At 43.6% G+C, this 18,447-nt stretch overlaps 1 protein-coding gene across 1 annotated transcript in view; it reads right to left on the bottom strand.

The window, feature by feature from the left end:
• Positions 1 to 835: 835 nt before the first annotated feature.
• Positions 836 to 18,447, bottom strand: part of LOC128063074 (zinc finger protein 816-like) — a 44,237-nt gene continuing 26,625 nt past the window's right edge. Inside the window, exons 3-4 of the mRNA XM_052655640.1 lie at positions 3,413 to 3,577; positions 836 to 1,139 (exon numbers count right to left, since the gene is read on the bottom strand). Coding sequence (XP_052511600.1) covers positions 1,072 to 1,139; positions 3,413 to 3,577 — 233 coding nt within the window. The 3' untranslated portion in view covers positions 836 to 1,071. The remainder of the gene's footprint in view (positions 1,140 to 3,412; positions 3,578 to 18,447) is intronic.

Below are 18,447 nucleotides of genomic sequence, written 5' to 3'. Positions count from 1 at the left end.
TAACAAATACATATTTATTTGGCTGTGCTGGGTCTTAGTTGCGGCACGTTGGATCTAGTTTCCTGACCAGAGATCAAACCCAGGGCCCCTGCATTGGGATCTAGGGGTTCCAGCCGCTGGACCACCAGGAAAGCCCCTCACTAACTTTTATTACAGCTATTGTTACAATTAATCTTTATCACAGGTACATAGGTATAAGGGAAAACATAGTACATGTAGAGCTTGGTTTCAGGCATCCACTTGGAGGTCTTGGGATGTTATCTGCTGCAGCTAAGGGGGGCCAAGTATTAACTCCACATACAGCATTATTTAATGCATCGTCTCTACAGAACTGAGTTTTTTAAAAGGTATTTTCATAACTCAATAATCATAAAAATATTGATCAAAAAATATTTTATCAATGCTGAACTGTTTCAAAAATGTTTCTTAACTCAGATTAGTTGCAATCAGAATCCAAAATATATTCCAAAAGCATTCATTAGCTGTCTCTCACAGATCTCTTAACACATGGGGTGCACTTACCTTGTAAAATTCTCGTTTCTTACAGTTTGTTGCCATTAGTTCATCTGAATTCGGCATATTCTGATGTGTCTCTGATACTGTTGAACTGACCACCCTTCCCCCGTATATCCTGTACACTAGTTGCTGATGAGATGGGTGATGAGGTTTGATCCCTGTGGAGAGGTGCGTGATGATGACTGTTAGGGAAATGAAAACAAAAATTTCTCCCTATCGAGAAATCTTTTCCACGAGGTAATAAAGAGACAAAATCAAGTTTATTGTTAAAATAAGTATTAAAGGATTACCGTGCATCACAGGCAGTCCACTAGGAAATTGTAAAGACAGGAAAAAAAATCTAACTCCCCTAGTCCTCAAGAAAGAGGAGCTGACAGTACCGTTTGTCACACAGAGCCCTAATTTTACCTGGTAATGGGGTGACTGTGTAGTTCATTGGTTTCATCTAGAGGAGACACAGACTTCTCATCTCTGTAACTGAAGGTGGTTTTTAAAGCTGGAGCAAGCACCCACTAAGATGAGACTCCTATCCTCCCACCAGAACTGCCTGGTGAGCTATCTCCCTGCCTGCAGTGTGAGGAGACGGGTCCCAGGTTCTTGAGAAAGACATCTGAGTCCTAAAGCTCTGGGGGCGGGGGCGGGGGAGGAGACCAGCTGAAGAAAGGCCTTCTTAGAAGTCTTCAAAGACATGCATTTTAAAAAGATGAGACAGTTCCTACACGTTTTCTAAGATAAATGCTCTGAGAGGAAGGAAATCTCATTCCCCATTTTCAACAAGAAGTAAATCTCTTGTTTTTAATTGATTTATTTTTGGCTGGGCTGGGTCTTCGTTGCTGCGAGGACTTCTCTCAAGTTGCACCAAACCGGGGCTATTCTTCACCGCAGTGTACTGCTGTTATTGTGAAGCCCGGGCTCTAGGGCGTGTGGGCTCAGCAGTTGCGGCACATGGGTTCCGCTGCTCCTCAGCGTGTGAGATTTCTTGGAGTAGGGTAAAACCAGGGTCTCCTGCATTGGCAGGTAGATTCTTTACCACTGAGCCACCAGGGAAGTTCAATCTCTTGTCTTTTTAAGTATGTATCTGTGGAATAAAATAATTTGTGTGTGACCATCTGGAAACATGAACAGTGTGATTGTGTTTTGGCACCACACCTATGACACAGCTTGGATAGAACATTTCACGTACTAGATATGACCTGCCTCCACGTATCTAGGCACAGTGTGAGAGTGTGGGGCACTGCCACCCTATTGCATGTGAAAGGCGCAAGATGTACACGATGGGCCAGACCTCACCTAATCCATTCCGGGACGGTGGTCACGTTTAGCTCCCTAGGAGGGACTAGGAATGTTCTGAAGGAATGCTCATTGGCAGTCACTGGTTTGCTTTTACCTAGAGGCTGGTGAGAGCTAAATTCACCAGCTGGAGGGGGCGAGAGGAACGCCATGGGGACAGGGACTGGTGAAGGTCACAGTGCACGTTCTTGGTCCTGAGCCTCTCTTCCAGGGTCCACAACAGCGACAGTGACCGCTGGGTGACAGCTGAGTCGCAGGGCACTGATTGGAGGAGACACCCTGAGGCGACGTGAGGAGGAAGACCGGCAACCTTGGGGTGACTCACATGCGGCAGCAAGGGCCAGTCACGTGCTTGGGGTGACACCTGGGGAAGAGGCTCTGGGCCTGCGGGGTGCGGACCCTGTGGGAGGGAAGACCACGTAAACACAGAGCAGGAGGACAGCCATTTGCAAGCCCCCAAAGAAACCACTGCCAAACCCTTGATCTCACACTTTGACCCTCCAGAAATGTGAGGAAGTAATCTGGTGCTTAAAACTCCCAGTCCGTGGGGCCTTGTTTAGGCGACCTGAGCACACCGCCCCAGGGACCAGCGGCGTCTGGAGAGAGTCTACAGGGCCCCCGGGGAGGCCGAGAGGGACCCCGAGAGGAGCCTGAGGGAAGAAGGAGAGGTTTCTTGGGATGGAACCAGGTCAGAGGGGAGGGGGGACACGGTGGGTGAGCCTGGGATTGACGTCTGCACCCCCACCTCCGCCGGGCTCACAGCAAGAGATGCCCCTCTAGTCTCACTCATGACTTTTTCCCAGTGCCAAAGGGGGCTAATGACGGGGCTGCCCTGGGGGCTTTTAGAGGACAGATAGGGCTGGGCCTAGAAGGAGGCCCCCAAGGGGGCAGCTGCGAGTCGAGAGCCTGCAGAGAGGTGGCGGGGCCCACAAAGAGGCTGCAGGGACAGCAGACAGTTCCAAGAGCCGAGGGACTCCGGCCAGTCACGGAGCTCTTCCCAAAGTAGCTGGGCTCCCTGCTGTGGGTCCCACTTGGAGGCTGCACCTGCGTCTTCAGCAGACAGATAGCTGCCCAGCTGAGACTCTTCTGCCTAGGGGTTCAGGTCTCTGCTCTGCCTCGCCTCAGCAGCAGGGCTGCCTGCTAGCTCTGGAGCCTCACTTTCCCTGTCGGTGGACTGAGGCCACTGTAAAAGAACAACAGACTCACAGTTATATAGAATAGACTGAGATTGCCAGGGCGGAGGAGGGGTAGGAGAGGGAAGCACTGGGAATGTGGGATCCGCAGAGGCCGTCTATTATGTATAGGATACATAGACAAGGTGCTACTGTATAGCACCGGGAACTATACTCCATATCCTCAGACAAACCGTAACGGAAAGGAAAGTGAAAAAGAATGTATGCATTACTGAGTCACTTTGCTGTACAAAAGAAATTAACATGACATTGTAATCAACTATACTTCAATAAAATATTTTAAAAAATAGTGGAGGCCACTCAAACAAAACCAGAAACAAAATCCTAGAGGACAGAAGTCAGAAACAAAGGACACCCTTTGTTGAAACTAGAACTTCTCCCAAGGTGGGTGGCTTAAGTACAGGAAGACTCACCACCAAGATCTGGGATCTCCAAGGAGATGAAAAGCTCAACGGGCTCTTCTAGGCACCTGACTTGAATCCAAGGCAGTGTCAGAGTCAGTGAGGGCCTGTGCAGGTCTGCATCCGGTATCCTGCTTCTGACACCACATAATGCCAACCACAAAACAACACAGGAGGCTGCAAGTAAGAAAAGAGCTTATTTGGAGTTTTAAGAACTGCAATTCAGGAGACACAGAATCAGGTAATTCCAAAAGAGTGTTTCGGGAGAAGAGGCTCAGGGCCTTACAAAGACAGAAGGCCATGAGTTCCTTCAAGTTGCCTTGTGATGAACTGTGACTGAGTCTGATGCAACTTAGGAAATATTTGTCCGTAAGCAATCAGGAGTTTTTTAGAGTTGGGATCCAAAAGGCGGTCATGAGTTACTTTAGGGTAAGGGTTTGATAAGCATCCTGAGTTCCTGGCAGATGTTCTAGGTGGCTTCATTAGGACAATAAGTAGTCAAAAGATCAGATTCCATCCATGCTGAGAGATGCATAAATCACACTTCTTTAATAGCCTCTGCACTCCATTTTAGAAAGCTCTGCTCAATATAGACTCCACTTTGATTTTCCTTTCACAATAGTAACCCCAATGGCTGAATAAATTTAGGAAGAACCACGTGTGACAAGTGGTGCTGTCAAATTCTCAACTTTTTTTTTTTTTTTTGGTTTGTTTTCTGGGCCTATTTCTTACCTTTTGAGTAGACCTACTTCAGTGGTTTTAGGATAAGGAATCAGAGCTCCTCTGTCCATGGAATTTTGCAGGCAAGAATACTGGAGTAGGTTGCCATTTCCTCCTCCAGGGGATCTTCCCAACCCAGGGATCAAACCCATGTCTCTTGTGTCTCCTGAGCTGGCAGGGGGATTCTTTACCACTGTGACATCTAGGAAGCCCAGAAAATATCACTACAGAGGAAACACAATATGCTGGCATGCTGTCAACTCTCAAACTCCATGTCATTCAGTTCAGTTCAGTTCAGTCACTCAGTCGCGTCCGACTCTCTGCGACCCCATGAATCGCAGCACGCCAGGCCTCCCTGTCCATCACCAACTCCCCAAGTTCACTCAGATTCATGTCCATCGAGTCCGTTCTGCCATCCAGCCATCTCATCCTCTGTCGTCCCCTTCTCCTCCTGCCCCCAATCCCTCCCAGCATCAGAGTCTTTTCCAATGAGTCTACTCTTCACACGAGGTGGCCAAAGTACTGGAGTTTCAGCTTTAGCATCAGTCCTTCCACAGAAATCCCAGGGCTGATCTCCTTCAGAATGGACTGGTTGGATCTCCTTGCAGTCCAAGGGACTCTCAAGAGTCTTCTCCAACACCACAGTTCAAAAGCATCAATTCTTCGGCGAAGCTTTAAATTGACAGCAGTGGGAATATTTACATTGGGGAAACTGCAAACAATGTCATTCTTGGCTTGATTATGGGGAATATGTTAGTAATGCAGATTAAACTTAAAATATGCTGTATGGGGCCACTGCACTATATACAGCAGAAAAAAAATTAGAAAATAGTATTTCAGAATTCAAAAATAATTCTTTCTTATGGCTAGGAATTATATCCCTAAAGAATTAAGTTTTAAATTAAGTCTTTGTTGTCTCACTATCTTTTTAATAAAAAGAGAAACAGTCAAAATTATTTCTATAAAAATGGATGAAAGTTACCAAGAGGACATACACTAGTGGGAAATTTAAAAAATGAAAAAATGCTCCACATCATAAGACATCTGAGGAATGCAATTAAAACAACAGTGAGATAACGCTACACATTTATTTTAAAAGTCAGAAGTTTAAAAAGACTAAACATATTGGCAAGGACATGGAAGAACTGGAAGTTCCAAACTCTTCTGTAAGACTACGAAAGGAAACAATCATTTTAGATTACAGCGTGTGCTGATGCGCTCAGTCGTTGCCGACTCTTTGAGACCCCATGGACTGAAGCCCACCAGGTTCCTCTGACTGTGGAATTCTCCAGGCAAGAATATTGGAATGGGCTGCCTTTGCCTTCTCCGGGGGATCTTCCTGACCCAGGAATTGAACCCAAGGCTCCTGCATTGAAGGCAGATCCTTTACCACTGTGCCACCTGGGAAGCCACGGAGAGATTAAATCGCCCTCTATTTGGCCGTCCACCAACTCCGGTCACAGTACAGCCCACACACGGAGAGAGGGCCGGCTGGCCAAGTCAGAGCAGAGCAGGGAGCTCCAGTGTCTACCAGGAATTCAGTTTCACCTGCTACATCAGGGGCGACCCAAGGCTCTGCTGGGGTCATGGAAATGCATCAAGCGGGATCTATATCCAGGCAGGCACTCAGGACCCATCGGTCAGTGCGTGGGCTCTCTCATCCAACTTATTCACAAAGAACTGGGGTTGGTCGGGGTCGCCCCTTGGGTGTCCCCCAGGAGGGCGCTCAAGACATCCCCCCTTCCGGTGTCCCCCTTTCGGAGAAAAGCACATTGGTTAAGGCCCAAGCAGCATCTTGGGGGTCTGCCCAGCTTTCTCAGTCCTTCAAGGCCCCCTCGAGGTGGCGGCTGAATCAAACTAACCAAGAGCTGCATTTTCTTTATTAGTCTCTTATCCTTATTGGCCTCCTCCATCAAGTCTTGGTAGTTACAGACCTTGAGGGCCTTCGCTACCAAGGCTGATGATAGGGTTCGGGGCCCACCTCAAGCTTTTGTCATTTTCTACAGATATCAGGAGTAGCCTGCATGATAAAATGCATGGCAAATCGTGTTCTCCCCTTTGTGGACTCGGGGTCTGCACAGATATAGTTCCTTAACGCCTCTCATCACCGAGCTCAGGAAGACTGCTGGGCTTTCATCATTTTCTTGTGTAACCTCTCCTATCTCAACATAGTATAATGTTCTTTAAAAAGTCATACATTCACTAAGCCTCTAACTCAGGCATTGCGGCCCAAAGTACAGGACAATACAGGAAAAGTGAAACATAACTATGGGAAGAACTTTTACTGTATTCAAATATCTGCAGCAGTTTTACTTGCAACAGTCAAAAACTGGGAACTCAAATAAGGATAAACAGATGAATGGACAAATAGTAGTATATCCGCAGAATATATTTCTCATCAATATAAAAAAACAAACTACTCACTGATAAATATTTCACATAAGGGTACCTGAGAGGAAAAGCATAAACATTTCATGATTTTAACCATATACAATTTTAGACAATTAAAACGTATCTAAAGAAAAACAAATCAATGGTTGACTAGAGGTCAGAGCGACATCAAAAAAGGAAACAAGTTAAAAACGAAAGTAGATTGGTTTTTTAATGGATGTGATGATGGTTTCATGGATTTATATAAATGTTAAAACTTATCAAAGTGTATACTTTAACTACGTGCATTTTACTGCAAGTATTTTTAGGTTATTAAAACTTAAAAATATATTCAAAATACAAATCTGGATTTCTTACTGTTTAAATAAAATCCCCGATATTGACTACACCACTTTCTGCCTCATGCTTTGGGAGGGGCAGTTGGCCTCAGTGGTCAAAAATATAAGCAACAAAGACTGTTCCCAAAGTGACTCAACAGGAATATTGTCACAATGTCTGTTATTCACTGAAGGATATCCTTTCTCTCTATCCTCATTTTTCTATCTGCACAGAAATGGCCTTGAGGAGGATAGCTCAGAGAGATTACAGAAACCACAAAACTTTCAGATTATTTTCTCCTGTATGCTCTCTGCTAATACAAGATGCACAATTTAGGAGGCCTGAGAATTTCTGTACATATTCTTCCTTCACAGCCACAGTGACTGGAATAATGTGGACGCTCTTTTAAATGGGCACTTCCAACCAGTCTGTAATAGTGTCCTGCTCCCACTATTAATTTAGTGCTTTCTGTAACAATTACCATTCCCACTATAATCTTACAACCAGTGATACTACCTACAGAATTCTGCGTGTGAGAGCACATGGCTCCACTGCAGGGCCTGAGAGTATGTTCCCCGCCAGTGCGCACACACAAGGCAATATACCCTGTGAACAAGACAACTTGATGCTATTTTCAGAAGCAATGAAGGTTGTCACAATGACTATTCCTTCCTTAGATTGACCTCTGAACCCAGAAAATACACATTCAGGCCACAGATTAGAACCAGAAAGCTCTGCAGTCTTTCCTTGGAAGCCTTGGGCAACAAGCAGAGTCCTCTGGGCCCAAAATGGGTCATGTCAGTGACTTAACTCATCAAAGCAACAAGAAGGAAATGAGTGCTTCTCAGGCTTCTCACAATCCCTCCCATGAATGGGAAAAATCAAGGTTCCTTCCCTGAACACCCTGGAGTGGCTGAATGCTGCACACTGTGAATACCTGCCAGGTGGGAGAAGTGAAATGGCTTTGGCCACAGAAACTGTCAGCAACAGAAGTCTGGCAAGAGGCCAGGTCAAAAAGTACAATATAGCTCCCACATACCTGGGATGTTTGCAGATGTTTGGATGTATGATGCTCAATTCAGATGGTACCACCAGAAGGGATGTCAAGTGTAGATCCACTGAAAAAGGAAACTCTACAATCCTACACATGTAACGTGTTTTTTCCTTCTGAAATCTGTGGTTCCAAAGAGTGAAGACTTTGGGTTAACGGCCTTATCACTTTCATTGCATTCATAAGGCCTTGATCCAGTGTTTTAAGAAACTGGAGTTGTAGGTAAAGAACTCAGCAGATTGCCCAAATTGTAAGGCCTTCTCCTAGTGTGAATTCTCCGATGTGTGATGAGGTTAGAGCTTTGGTTAAACAATTTCCCACATTCACTGCATTTATAAGGCTTTTCTCCAGTATGCACTCTCTGATGAGTAGTGAGGTTGGATATGTATCTAAAGGACTTCTCACACTGATTGCACGTGTAAGGCCTTTCTCCAGTGTGAACTCTCTGATGTTGAAGGAGGAAAACATTTTGGCAAAATGATTTCCTACATTCACTGCACTCATAAGGCTTCTCTCCTGTGTGAACTCTCTGGTGTACGTTGAGATGAATTCTTTGGGTAAAGGATTTCCCACACTCACTGCACTCATAAGGCCTTTCACCTGTGTGAATTCTTCGATGCATAATCAGGTGATTTATTTGGGTAAAAGACTTCCCACAATCAATACACTCATATGGCCTTTCTCCTGTGTGAATTCTCTGATGATAACGCAGGCCAGAGCTAGAGGTAAAAGACTTCCCACATTCCCCACATTTATGAGTCTTCTCTCCAGTGTGAACTCTCTGATGATAATGGAGGGCAGAGCTAGAAGTAAAAGATTTCCCACATTCATTGCACTCGTAAGGCCTTTCTCCTGTATGAACCCTCCAGTGTTCAATTACATCAGATTTCCGTTTAAAGGACTTCCTGCACTCAGTGCATTTATAACTGATTTCTCCAGTGTGAACTGTCCGTTGTTGAATAAAGATGGAGCTATGGCCAGAAGACTGTGCACAATGATAGCACAAATGGCAGTTTTCTCCATTGCTACTCCTCTGAGGATAAATGAGGACAAATTCTTGGCTAAAGGATTTCCCACATTTGCTGCACTTGTACTGCCTTGCCCCAGTATGAATTCTTCGATGTTGAATGAGGGCTGAGCTTCCTCTGAAAGATTTTCCACAGTCACCACACTCATAAAGCCTGTCACCAGTGTGGGCTTTCTGGTGCACAATAAATGAGGATTTATACTTGAACTTTTTCCCACATTTACTGCACACAAAACGCTGTCTTTCAGGGCAGGCATTGTGGTCCTGAACAAGTGTGTGTTTGGGGCTGAATGCCTTCTTGCATTCTCCCCTGGTACAATGACTTTTCTTGCTTTGAAAGTTTCCGTGCAGTGGGTGACTGTATTTGGCTTCTCCCCAGTGTGACTGGCCTGTTGCTTCAGATGTTCTGAGGTGCTTCGGAAGTCATCCCCAACCTCCTTGCTGGTTAAAGGTTCTCTTGACACATGGAAATTGGAGCTCTCCACAAATGAAGGCCTGTCGACGCTGATTATGGGTGTTTTTTCTTGCTTGTGCTGCTCCTGGTGCTGCTGAAGGTCTGTACTGAAAGAAAATCCTTTTGCACATGCCTTGCACTTCAGTAATTTCTTGCTGTGTTGTGTTCCCTGCTGCTCAGCCAAATGGAAAATGCCTCTCAAGACTGGACCACACACTTCACAGGGGTGAGTCTTCTGAGAAGATGAAGGTTCCTTGGAAGTCCTGGCCTGTGACACTGCCACAGAAACACTCTGTGCAAAGGAAGACTCAACTTTCTCCTCTCCACTCCAGAAGCCTGAATGGAAAGAAATGCTGATGAGGTACACATTCACGTTATCGGAAAGGGCAACTCTCTGCACAAACGTGCAAATGAAACAAAAAAAGATCTTGCACGTAGCAATGAAGACCCCATGCGCCACAATTAAGACCCAGTATGGGGCTTCCCTGGTGGCTCACTAGTAAAGAATCCACCTGCCAATACAGGAGACACAGGTTTGATTCCTGGTCTAGGAAGACCCCACATGCTGCAGAGGAACTAAGCCCATGTGTGCCACAGCTGTGCTCTAGAGTCCAGGAGCTGCAACTGGTGAACCCATGTGCCACAACCGCTGAAGCCCATGCACCTAGAACTCATACTCTACAATGAGAAGCCTTTGCGCTGCAATGAGAACAGCCCCCACTCACCACAACTAGAGAAAAAGACCACGCAGCAAGAAAGATCCACCACATCAAAAATAAATAGAAAAATCTTTTTCAAAAGCAGGGATTAAAAAAAAAAACAGGCAGGGTAATCATACAATGTCAGATGAGATACTCTTTAAGTAAATAATTGTCACAAGAGACAAAGGAGGTCATTACGTAATGATAAAGCAATCAATTCAAGAGGATAAAAATTACGAATACATATGTACCCAATATTGGAGCACCTAAACATATAAAGCCAATATTAACAAATCTGAAGGTAGAAATAGATAGCTGCAATAATATTAAGGGTTCAAGATCCCACTCTGGATAAGAAAACATTGGACTTGAACTGCACCTAAGACCAAACAGACCTAATAGACATGTACAAAAGATGCTATCCAATTATAGCAGAATACACATTCTTCTCGAGTGCATGTATCATTCTCTAGGAGACATCACATCTTGAGTCAAAAATCAAATACCAAAAAATTCACAAAGATGAAAATCATATCAAGTATCTTTTCAAACTACAATAGTATGAAACTAGAAATCATTAACAGGAAGAAACCTGGAAAATTCACAAATATTGGGATTTAAATGACACGCTCCTGAATGACCTACGGGTTAAATAAGAAATTAAATAAAAAAATTTTAGGGAAATGAAAATGAAAACATAACACACCAAAATTTGTGAGATGCAGCAAAAGCAATTGTAAGAGGATAGTTTGGAGCAATACATGCCTATGTTAAGAATAAAAGAATGATCTCAAATAAACAACGCATGCTTATGCCTCAAGATATGAGAAAAAGAGCGAAGATTAAAATTATCAGAAATAAGCAAATAACAAACATCAGAGCAAAAAAATGAAATAGAGACTAGGAAAATGATAGAAAACATCAATGAAACTAAGAGGGTGTTTTTTTTTTTTTTTGCCACACCATGCGGCTTGAAGAATCTTAGTTCCCTGACCAAGGATCAAACCTGGGCCTCTTGGAATGAAAGTACAGAGTCCTAACCACTGGACCACCAGGGAATTCGCAAGAGTCAGTTTCTTAGAAGACATAAGGTGTTTAGTTAGATCGACAGGCCTTTAGTTAGATTATGAAGAGTGAAGACTCAAAGTCAGAAATAAAAGAGGAGACATCACAACTCATACTGCAGGGACACAATCAATCAGAAGAAATTACAATGAACAATTTTTCACCAACAAATTAGATAACCTAAAGAAATGAATAACATTCCTATAAACATAAAACCAACCAAAACTAAATCATGAAGAAATAGAAAATCTGAACAGATCTGTAACTGGCAAGGAGACGTAATCACTAATAAAAAAATCTCCCAACAAAGAAAAGTTCAGGACTAGACAGAATCACTGGGAAATCCACTTAATATTTAAAGGATTAACATTAATCCTTCTCAAAGTCTTCCAAAAACTTGAAGCAGGAACACTTCCAAGTTCATTTTATGAGAACAGCATTACTCTGCTATCAAAGCTATTTAAGCATAACACAAGAGAAGAAAATTATAGGACAATTCAGAAAACGAAGATCATGGCATACGGTCCCATCACTTCATGGGAAATAGGTGGGGAAACAGTGTCAGACTTTATTTTTTTGGGCTCCAAAATCACTGCAGATGGTGACTGCAGCCATGAAATTAAAAGACACTTACTCCTTGGAAGAAAAGTTATGACCAATGTAGATAGCATATTCAAAAGCAGAGACATTACTTTGCCGACTAAGGTCCGTCTAGTCAAGGCTATGGTTTTTCCAGTGGTCATGTGTGGATGTGAGAGTTGGACTGTGAAGAAGGCTGAGAGCCGAAGAATTGATGCTTTTGAACTGTGGTGTTGGAGAAGACTCTTGGGAGTCCCTTGGACTGCAAGGAGATCCAACCAGTCCATTCTGAAGGAGATCAGCCCTGGCATTTCTTTGGAAGGAATGATGCTAAAGCTGAAGCTCCAGTACTTTGGCCACCTCATGCGAAGAGTTGACACATTGGAAAAGACTTTGATGCTGGGAGGGATTGGGGCAGGAGGAGAAGGGGATGACCGAGGATGAGACGGCCGGATGGCATCACGGACTCGATGGACGCGAGTCTGAGTGAACTCCGGGAGTTGGTGATGGACAGGGAGGCCTGGCGTGCTGCGATTCAGGGGGTCGCAAAGAGTCGGACACGACTGAGCGACTGAACTGAACTGACTGACCCCTGATAAACATAGATACAAAACTCTTCAACAAAATACTTGCAAATCAAATCCAACAGCACATTAAAAGGATCATACATCACAATCAAGGATTTATCCCGGGGATGCTAAGATGGTTAAACATCATGTGCAACATCAAAAAATGTGACAAACACATTGTCAGAATTGAAGATAAAAACCACAATCATATCAGTACACGATGAAAAAGCATTTGATAAAGCTCAATATCTTTTCAAGATAAAATCTCTCAACAAGCTAGATATAGAAGGAATGTACCTCAACACGTCTGATGCGCCTACAGCTAACATCACACTCAGGGCTTCCCAGGTGGCCCCGGGGTAAAGAATCTGCCTGCCAAGCAGGATACAGTTTTGATCCCTGAGTCAGGAAGATTCCCTGGAGAAGGAAATGGCAACCTACTCCAGTATTCTTGCCTGGGAAATCTCATGGACAGAGGAGTCTGGCGGGCTACAGTCCATGGGGTCACAAAAGAGTCAGACACAAATCAATGACTAAACAACAACAACAACGACATTACATTCAACACTCAAAAGCTAAAAAGTTTTCCTCTAACATCAGGAACAAGACGAGGATGCCCATCACTTCTGTTTTTATTCAACACAGTACAGGAAGCCCCAGCCAGAGTAAGTAGGAAAGAAAAAGAAAGAAAAGGCATTCAAACCAGAATTGATGTCATTGTTCAGGTGCTAAGTCACGTCCGACTCTGGGCCACCCCTGGGACTTCAACACACCAGGCTTCCCCATCCTTCACTATCTCCCCAAATTGGCCCAAACTCATGTCCAAAAAGTTGGTGATGACATCCACCCAGCTCATCTTCTGTTGCCCCGTTATCCTCTTGCCCTCACTCTTCCCCAGCATCAGGGTCTTTTCCAGTGGGTTGGTTCTTTGCACCAGCTAGCCTAAGTACTGGAGCTTCAGCTTCAGCATCAGTCCTCCAATGAACAATCAGGGTTCATTTCCTTTAGGACTAACTAGTTTGATTTCCCTGGAGTCCAACTGACTCTCAAGAGTCTTCTCCAGCACCACAATTTGAAAGCATCAATTCTTCGGTGCTCAGCCTTCTCTATGGTCCAACTCTCACATCTATACATGACTACTGGAAAAACCATAGCTTAGACTGTACGGACCTTTGTCGGCAAAGTGAGGTCTCTACTTTTTAATATGCTGTCTAGGTTTGTCATAAAGCTCTTCTTCCAAGAAGCAAGTGTCTTTTCATTTCATGGCTGCAGTCACCATTTGCAGTGATTTTGGAGCCCAAGAAAACAAAGTCTGTCACTGTTTCCATTGTTTTCCCGTCTATTTGCCATGAAGTGATAGATAGGACCAGATGCCATGATCTTAGCTTTCTGATTGCTGAGTTTTAAGCCAGCTTTTTCATTGTCCTCTTTCACCTTCATCAAGACATTCCTCTTCACTTTCTGCCCTTAGGGTGATATTATCTGCATATCTGATGTTGCTGGTATTTCTGCTGGCAATCCTGATTCCAGCCAGTGATTCATCCAGCCTGCAATCTTGCATTAGATGCTCTGCACATATGTTAAATAAAGAGAGTGACAGTATACAGCCTCATCATACTCCTTTCCCAATTTTGAACCAGTCTATTGTTGCATGTCTGGTTCTAATTGTTGCTTTTTGACTTGAATACAGGTTTCTCAGGAGACAGGTAAGGTGGTCTGGTACTCCCATCTCTTTAAGAATTTCCCAGGCTTTGTTGTGATTCACATAGTCAAAGGCTTGAGCATAGTCAATGAATCAGAAGTAGATGTTTTTCTGGAATTCCCTTGCTTTCTCTATGATCCGATGAATGTTGGCAAGTTGAGCTCCGGTTCCTCTGCCTTTTCTAAATCCAACTTGTACATCTGTAAGTTCTCGGTTCACATACTGTTGAAGCCTAGCTTGAAGCATTTTGACCATTACCTTGCCAGCGTGTGAAATAAGCACAGTTGTACAGTACCCTGAACATTCTCTGGCATTGTCCTTCTTTAGGATAGGAATAAAAAGTGACTTTTGCCAGCCCTGGGGCCATTGCTGAGCTTTCCAAATTTGCTGGCATATTGAGTCCAGCACTTTACCAACATGAATAGAAGAAGCAAAAGTGTTTGTAGGTAGCACAGTCTTATATGTAGAAACCCCAAAATTCTACCCTACTAAACGAATTCAGTAAAGTTGCAGGACAAAAAAAACCCCAATATACAAATCGGTTACAGTTGCATTTATATACACTAATGTAAAAACTGCCTGAAAAGAAAATTAAGAAAACAACCTTAGGAATAAATTTAACCTAGGAGTTGAGAAATTTATATTCTGAAAATTATATGACGATGATGAAAGAAAGTGGAGAAGACATAAATAAATGAAAAGATATCCAGTGTTCTAGGATTCCAAGAATTAATATTGTTAATTTTACCAAGAGCAATTTACAGATAGAAAACAAGCCGTATCAAAATTCCAAAGACATTTCCGCAGAAACAAACAATCCTAAAATTCATAGGGAACCACAAAAAATTCCAAATAGCAAAAGCAATCTTGACAAAGGACAAAAAGAAAGGCATCATATTTCCTGATTTCAAAGTAGTACAAAGCTACAGTAATTGACACATTATGGTACTGGCATAAAAAAAAGACACATAGATCAATGGAACAGAACAGGGAGCCCCAACTCGAATGGTGGAAAGTGAAAAGTTAGCTTAAAACTCAACATTCAAAAAACTAAGATCATGGCATTTGTTCCCATCACTTCATGGCAAATCAAAGGGGAAAAAGTGGAAGTGGTGACAGATTTTATTTTTGTGGGCTCCAAAATCACTGCAGATTGTGACTGCAGCCACGAAATTAAAAGACGCTTACTCCTTGGAAGAAAAGTTATAACCAACCTGGACAGCATGTTGAAAAGCAGAGACATTACTTTGCCAACAGAGGTCCGTCTAGGCTATGGTTTTTCCAGTGGTCATGTATGGATGTGAGAGTTGAACAGTGAAGAAGGCTGAGCACCAAAGAACTGTAGCTTTTGAACTGTGGTGTTGGAGAAGACTCTTGAGAGTCCCTTGGGCTGCAAGGAGATCCAACCAGTCCATTCTGAAGGAGATCAGCCCTGGGATTACTTTGGAGGGAATGATGCTAAAGCTGGAACTCCAGTACATTGGCCACCTCATGCGAAGAGTTGACTCATTGGAAAAGACTCTGATGCTGGGAGGGATTGAGGGCAGGAAGAGAAGGGGACGACAGAGGATGAGATGGCTGGATGGCATCACTGACTCGATGGACGTGAATCTGAGTGAACTTATTCCCTGAATGGAAAGTTATAACAAACCTAGATAGCATATTAATTAAAAAGCAGAAACATCACTTTGCCAACAAAGGCCTGTATCTTCAAAGCTACATTTTTTGCAGCAGTCATGGACGGATATGAGAGTTGGACCACAAAAGGCTGCGTGCCAAAGAATTCATGCTTTGGAACTGTGATGCTGCAGAAGACTCTTGAGAGTCAGATGGACTGCAAGGAGAGGAAGCTGGTCAATTCTAGAGGAAATCAACCCTGAATATTCACTGGGGGGACAAATGTCGAAGCTCCAATACTCTGGTCACCTGATTCAAAGAGCTGACTCATTGGAAAAGATGCTAATGTTCGGAAAGGCTGAAGGCAAGAGGAGGAGGAGGCAATAGAGGAGGAGACAGATGGGTGGTATCACAAACTCAATGGACAGGAGTTTGAGCAAACTCCCGGAGACAGTGGAGGACAGAGGAGCCTGGTGTGCTACAGTCCACTGGGTGGCAGAGTCAGACACAACTTAGTAACTGAACTACAATACAAGATGAAACCAGGCATAACGTTCCCTAAGCCAAAGCCTAAGGGAGTCAAGACCTCCGTTCAGTTCAGTTCAGTTCAGTCGCTCAGTCGTGTTCGACTCTTTGCAACCCCATGAATTGCAGCACGCCAGGCCTCCCTGTCCATCACCAACTCCTGGAGTTCACTCAGACTCACGTCCATAGGGTCAGTGATGCCATCCAGCCATCTCATCCTCTGTCATCCCCTTCTCCTCCTGCCTCCAATCCCTCCCAGCATCAAAGTCTTTTCCAATGAGTCAACTCTTCACATCAGGTGGCCAAAGTACTGGAGTTTCAGCTTAGCATCATTCCTTCCAAAAAAATGCCAGGGCTGATCTCCTTCAGAATGGACTGGTTGGATCTCCTTGCAGTCCAAGGGACTCTCAAGAGTCTTCTCCAACACCACAGTTCAAACACATCAATTCTTTGGCTCTCAGCCTTCTTCACTGTCCAACTCTCACATCCATACATGACTACTGGAAAAACCATAGCCTTGACTAGACGGACCTTAGTCGGCAAAGTAATGTCTCTGCTTTTGAATATGCTGTCTAGGTTGGTCATAACTTTTCTTCCAAGGAGTAAGCATCTTTTAATTTCATGGCTGCAGTCACCATCTGCAGTGATTTTGGAGCCCCCCAGAATAAAGTCTGACACTGTTTCCACTGTTTCCCCATCTATTTCCCAGGAAGTGATGGGACCAGATGCCATAACCCTCTCCAGAGAAGTGAGAAGCTGCAAAAATAAAAAAAAAAGTTTGATGCTCACGCAGGTTAGTTCATGAGCTTCAAGGAAAGAAACTGTCTCCATAACACAGACGCACAAGGTGAAGCAGCAAATGCTGATGTAGAAGCTGTACCAAAGTTATCCAAAGATCTAGCTAAGTTAATTAATGAACATAGCTACACTAAACAACAGATTTTTAAAGTAGATGAAATAGTCTTATGCTGGAAGAAGATGTCATGTAGGACTTTCACAGTGAGAGAGAAGTCTATGCCTGGCTTCAAAGGACACGCTAAACTCTCTCGTTAGGGGCTAATGCAGCTGGCGACTAGATGTTGAAGCCAATGCTCCTTTATCATGCTGAATATCTTGGGCCCTTAAGCATTATGCTGGATTTACTCTTCATATTTTCTATAAATGGGACCACAAAGCCTGATGACAGCGCATATATTTGTAACATGGTTTACTGCATAATTTAAGACTACTGTTGAGACCTACTACTCTGAACAAAAGATTGTTTTCAAAATGTTACTGTTGACTGAAAATGGACCCAGTCGCCCAAGAGCTCTGATGGAGATGTACAGTAATGTTGTTTTCATGCCTAGTACGACAACATCCGTTCTGTAGCCCATGGATCAAGTAGACTAGACTGCCAACCCTGAGAAATACATTTCATAAGACTATAGACACCATAGATAATAACTCCTCTAATTGTTGTTGTTTAGTCGCGAAGTCACATCTGACTCTTTCGTGACGCTCGTGGACGGTAGCCTACCAGGCTCCTCTTTCCATGGGATTTCCCAGGCAAGAATACTAGAGTGGGTTGCCATTTCCCTTTCCGGGGATCTTCCCAATCCAGGGATCAAACCCGTGTCTCCTACGTTGGCACTTGGATTCTTTACCACGAGCACTTGGGAAGGCCTGATTCCTCGAATATATCCAGGTCAAGTAAATTGAAAACCTTCTGCAAAGGATTCCTCACTCTAGATGCCATTAAGAATATTTATGAATCATGGGAAAAATCAAACTATCAACACTAACAGGATCTGGAGAAAAGCTGCTTGAAGACCACTCTCATGGGTGACTTTGAGGGGTGCAAGACTTCAGTGAAGGAAGGAACTGTAGATGTGGTGGAAAAGGCAAGAGAACTAGAATTAGAATGGAGCTGGAAGAGAACTGAACTGCAGCAATCTCAGAACAAGCTTTAACAGAGAAAAGAAAATGGCTTCTTGAGATGAAGTACCCTGGTGAAAATGCCGTGAAGAATGTTGGAATGATAATAAAGGATTTAGAATATTACATACACTTAGTTGATAAAGCAGCAATAGGGTTTGAAAAGATTGATCCCAACCTTGAAACAATTTCTACTGTGTGTAAAATGCTATCAAACAGCATTCCATACTACAGAGAAATCATTCATGAAAGGAAGAGTCCATCCGTGTGAGACATTCCATTGTCTTATTTGAAAAAATTGCCATAACCACCCAAGCCTTCAGCAACCTGATTAATCAGCACCTTGATCAGTCAAAATTAAGGGAAGACCCTCCATGAGCAAAAAGATACAGCTCGGATGCCCGTTAACAT

Source organism: Budorcas taxicolor, chromosome 18 (assembly GCF_023091745.1).
Source record: "Budorcas taxicolor isolate Tak-1 chromosome 18, Takin1.1, whole genome shotgun sequence".
NCBI classification, from domain to species: Eukaryota; Metazoa; Chordata; class Mammalia; order Artiodactyla; family Bovidae; genus Budorcas; species Budorcas taxicolor.
The sequence above is the reverse complement of the archived record's forward strand: the minus strand, read 5'-3'. Positions and strand labels throughout refer to the sequence as shown.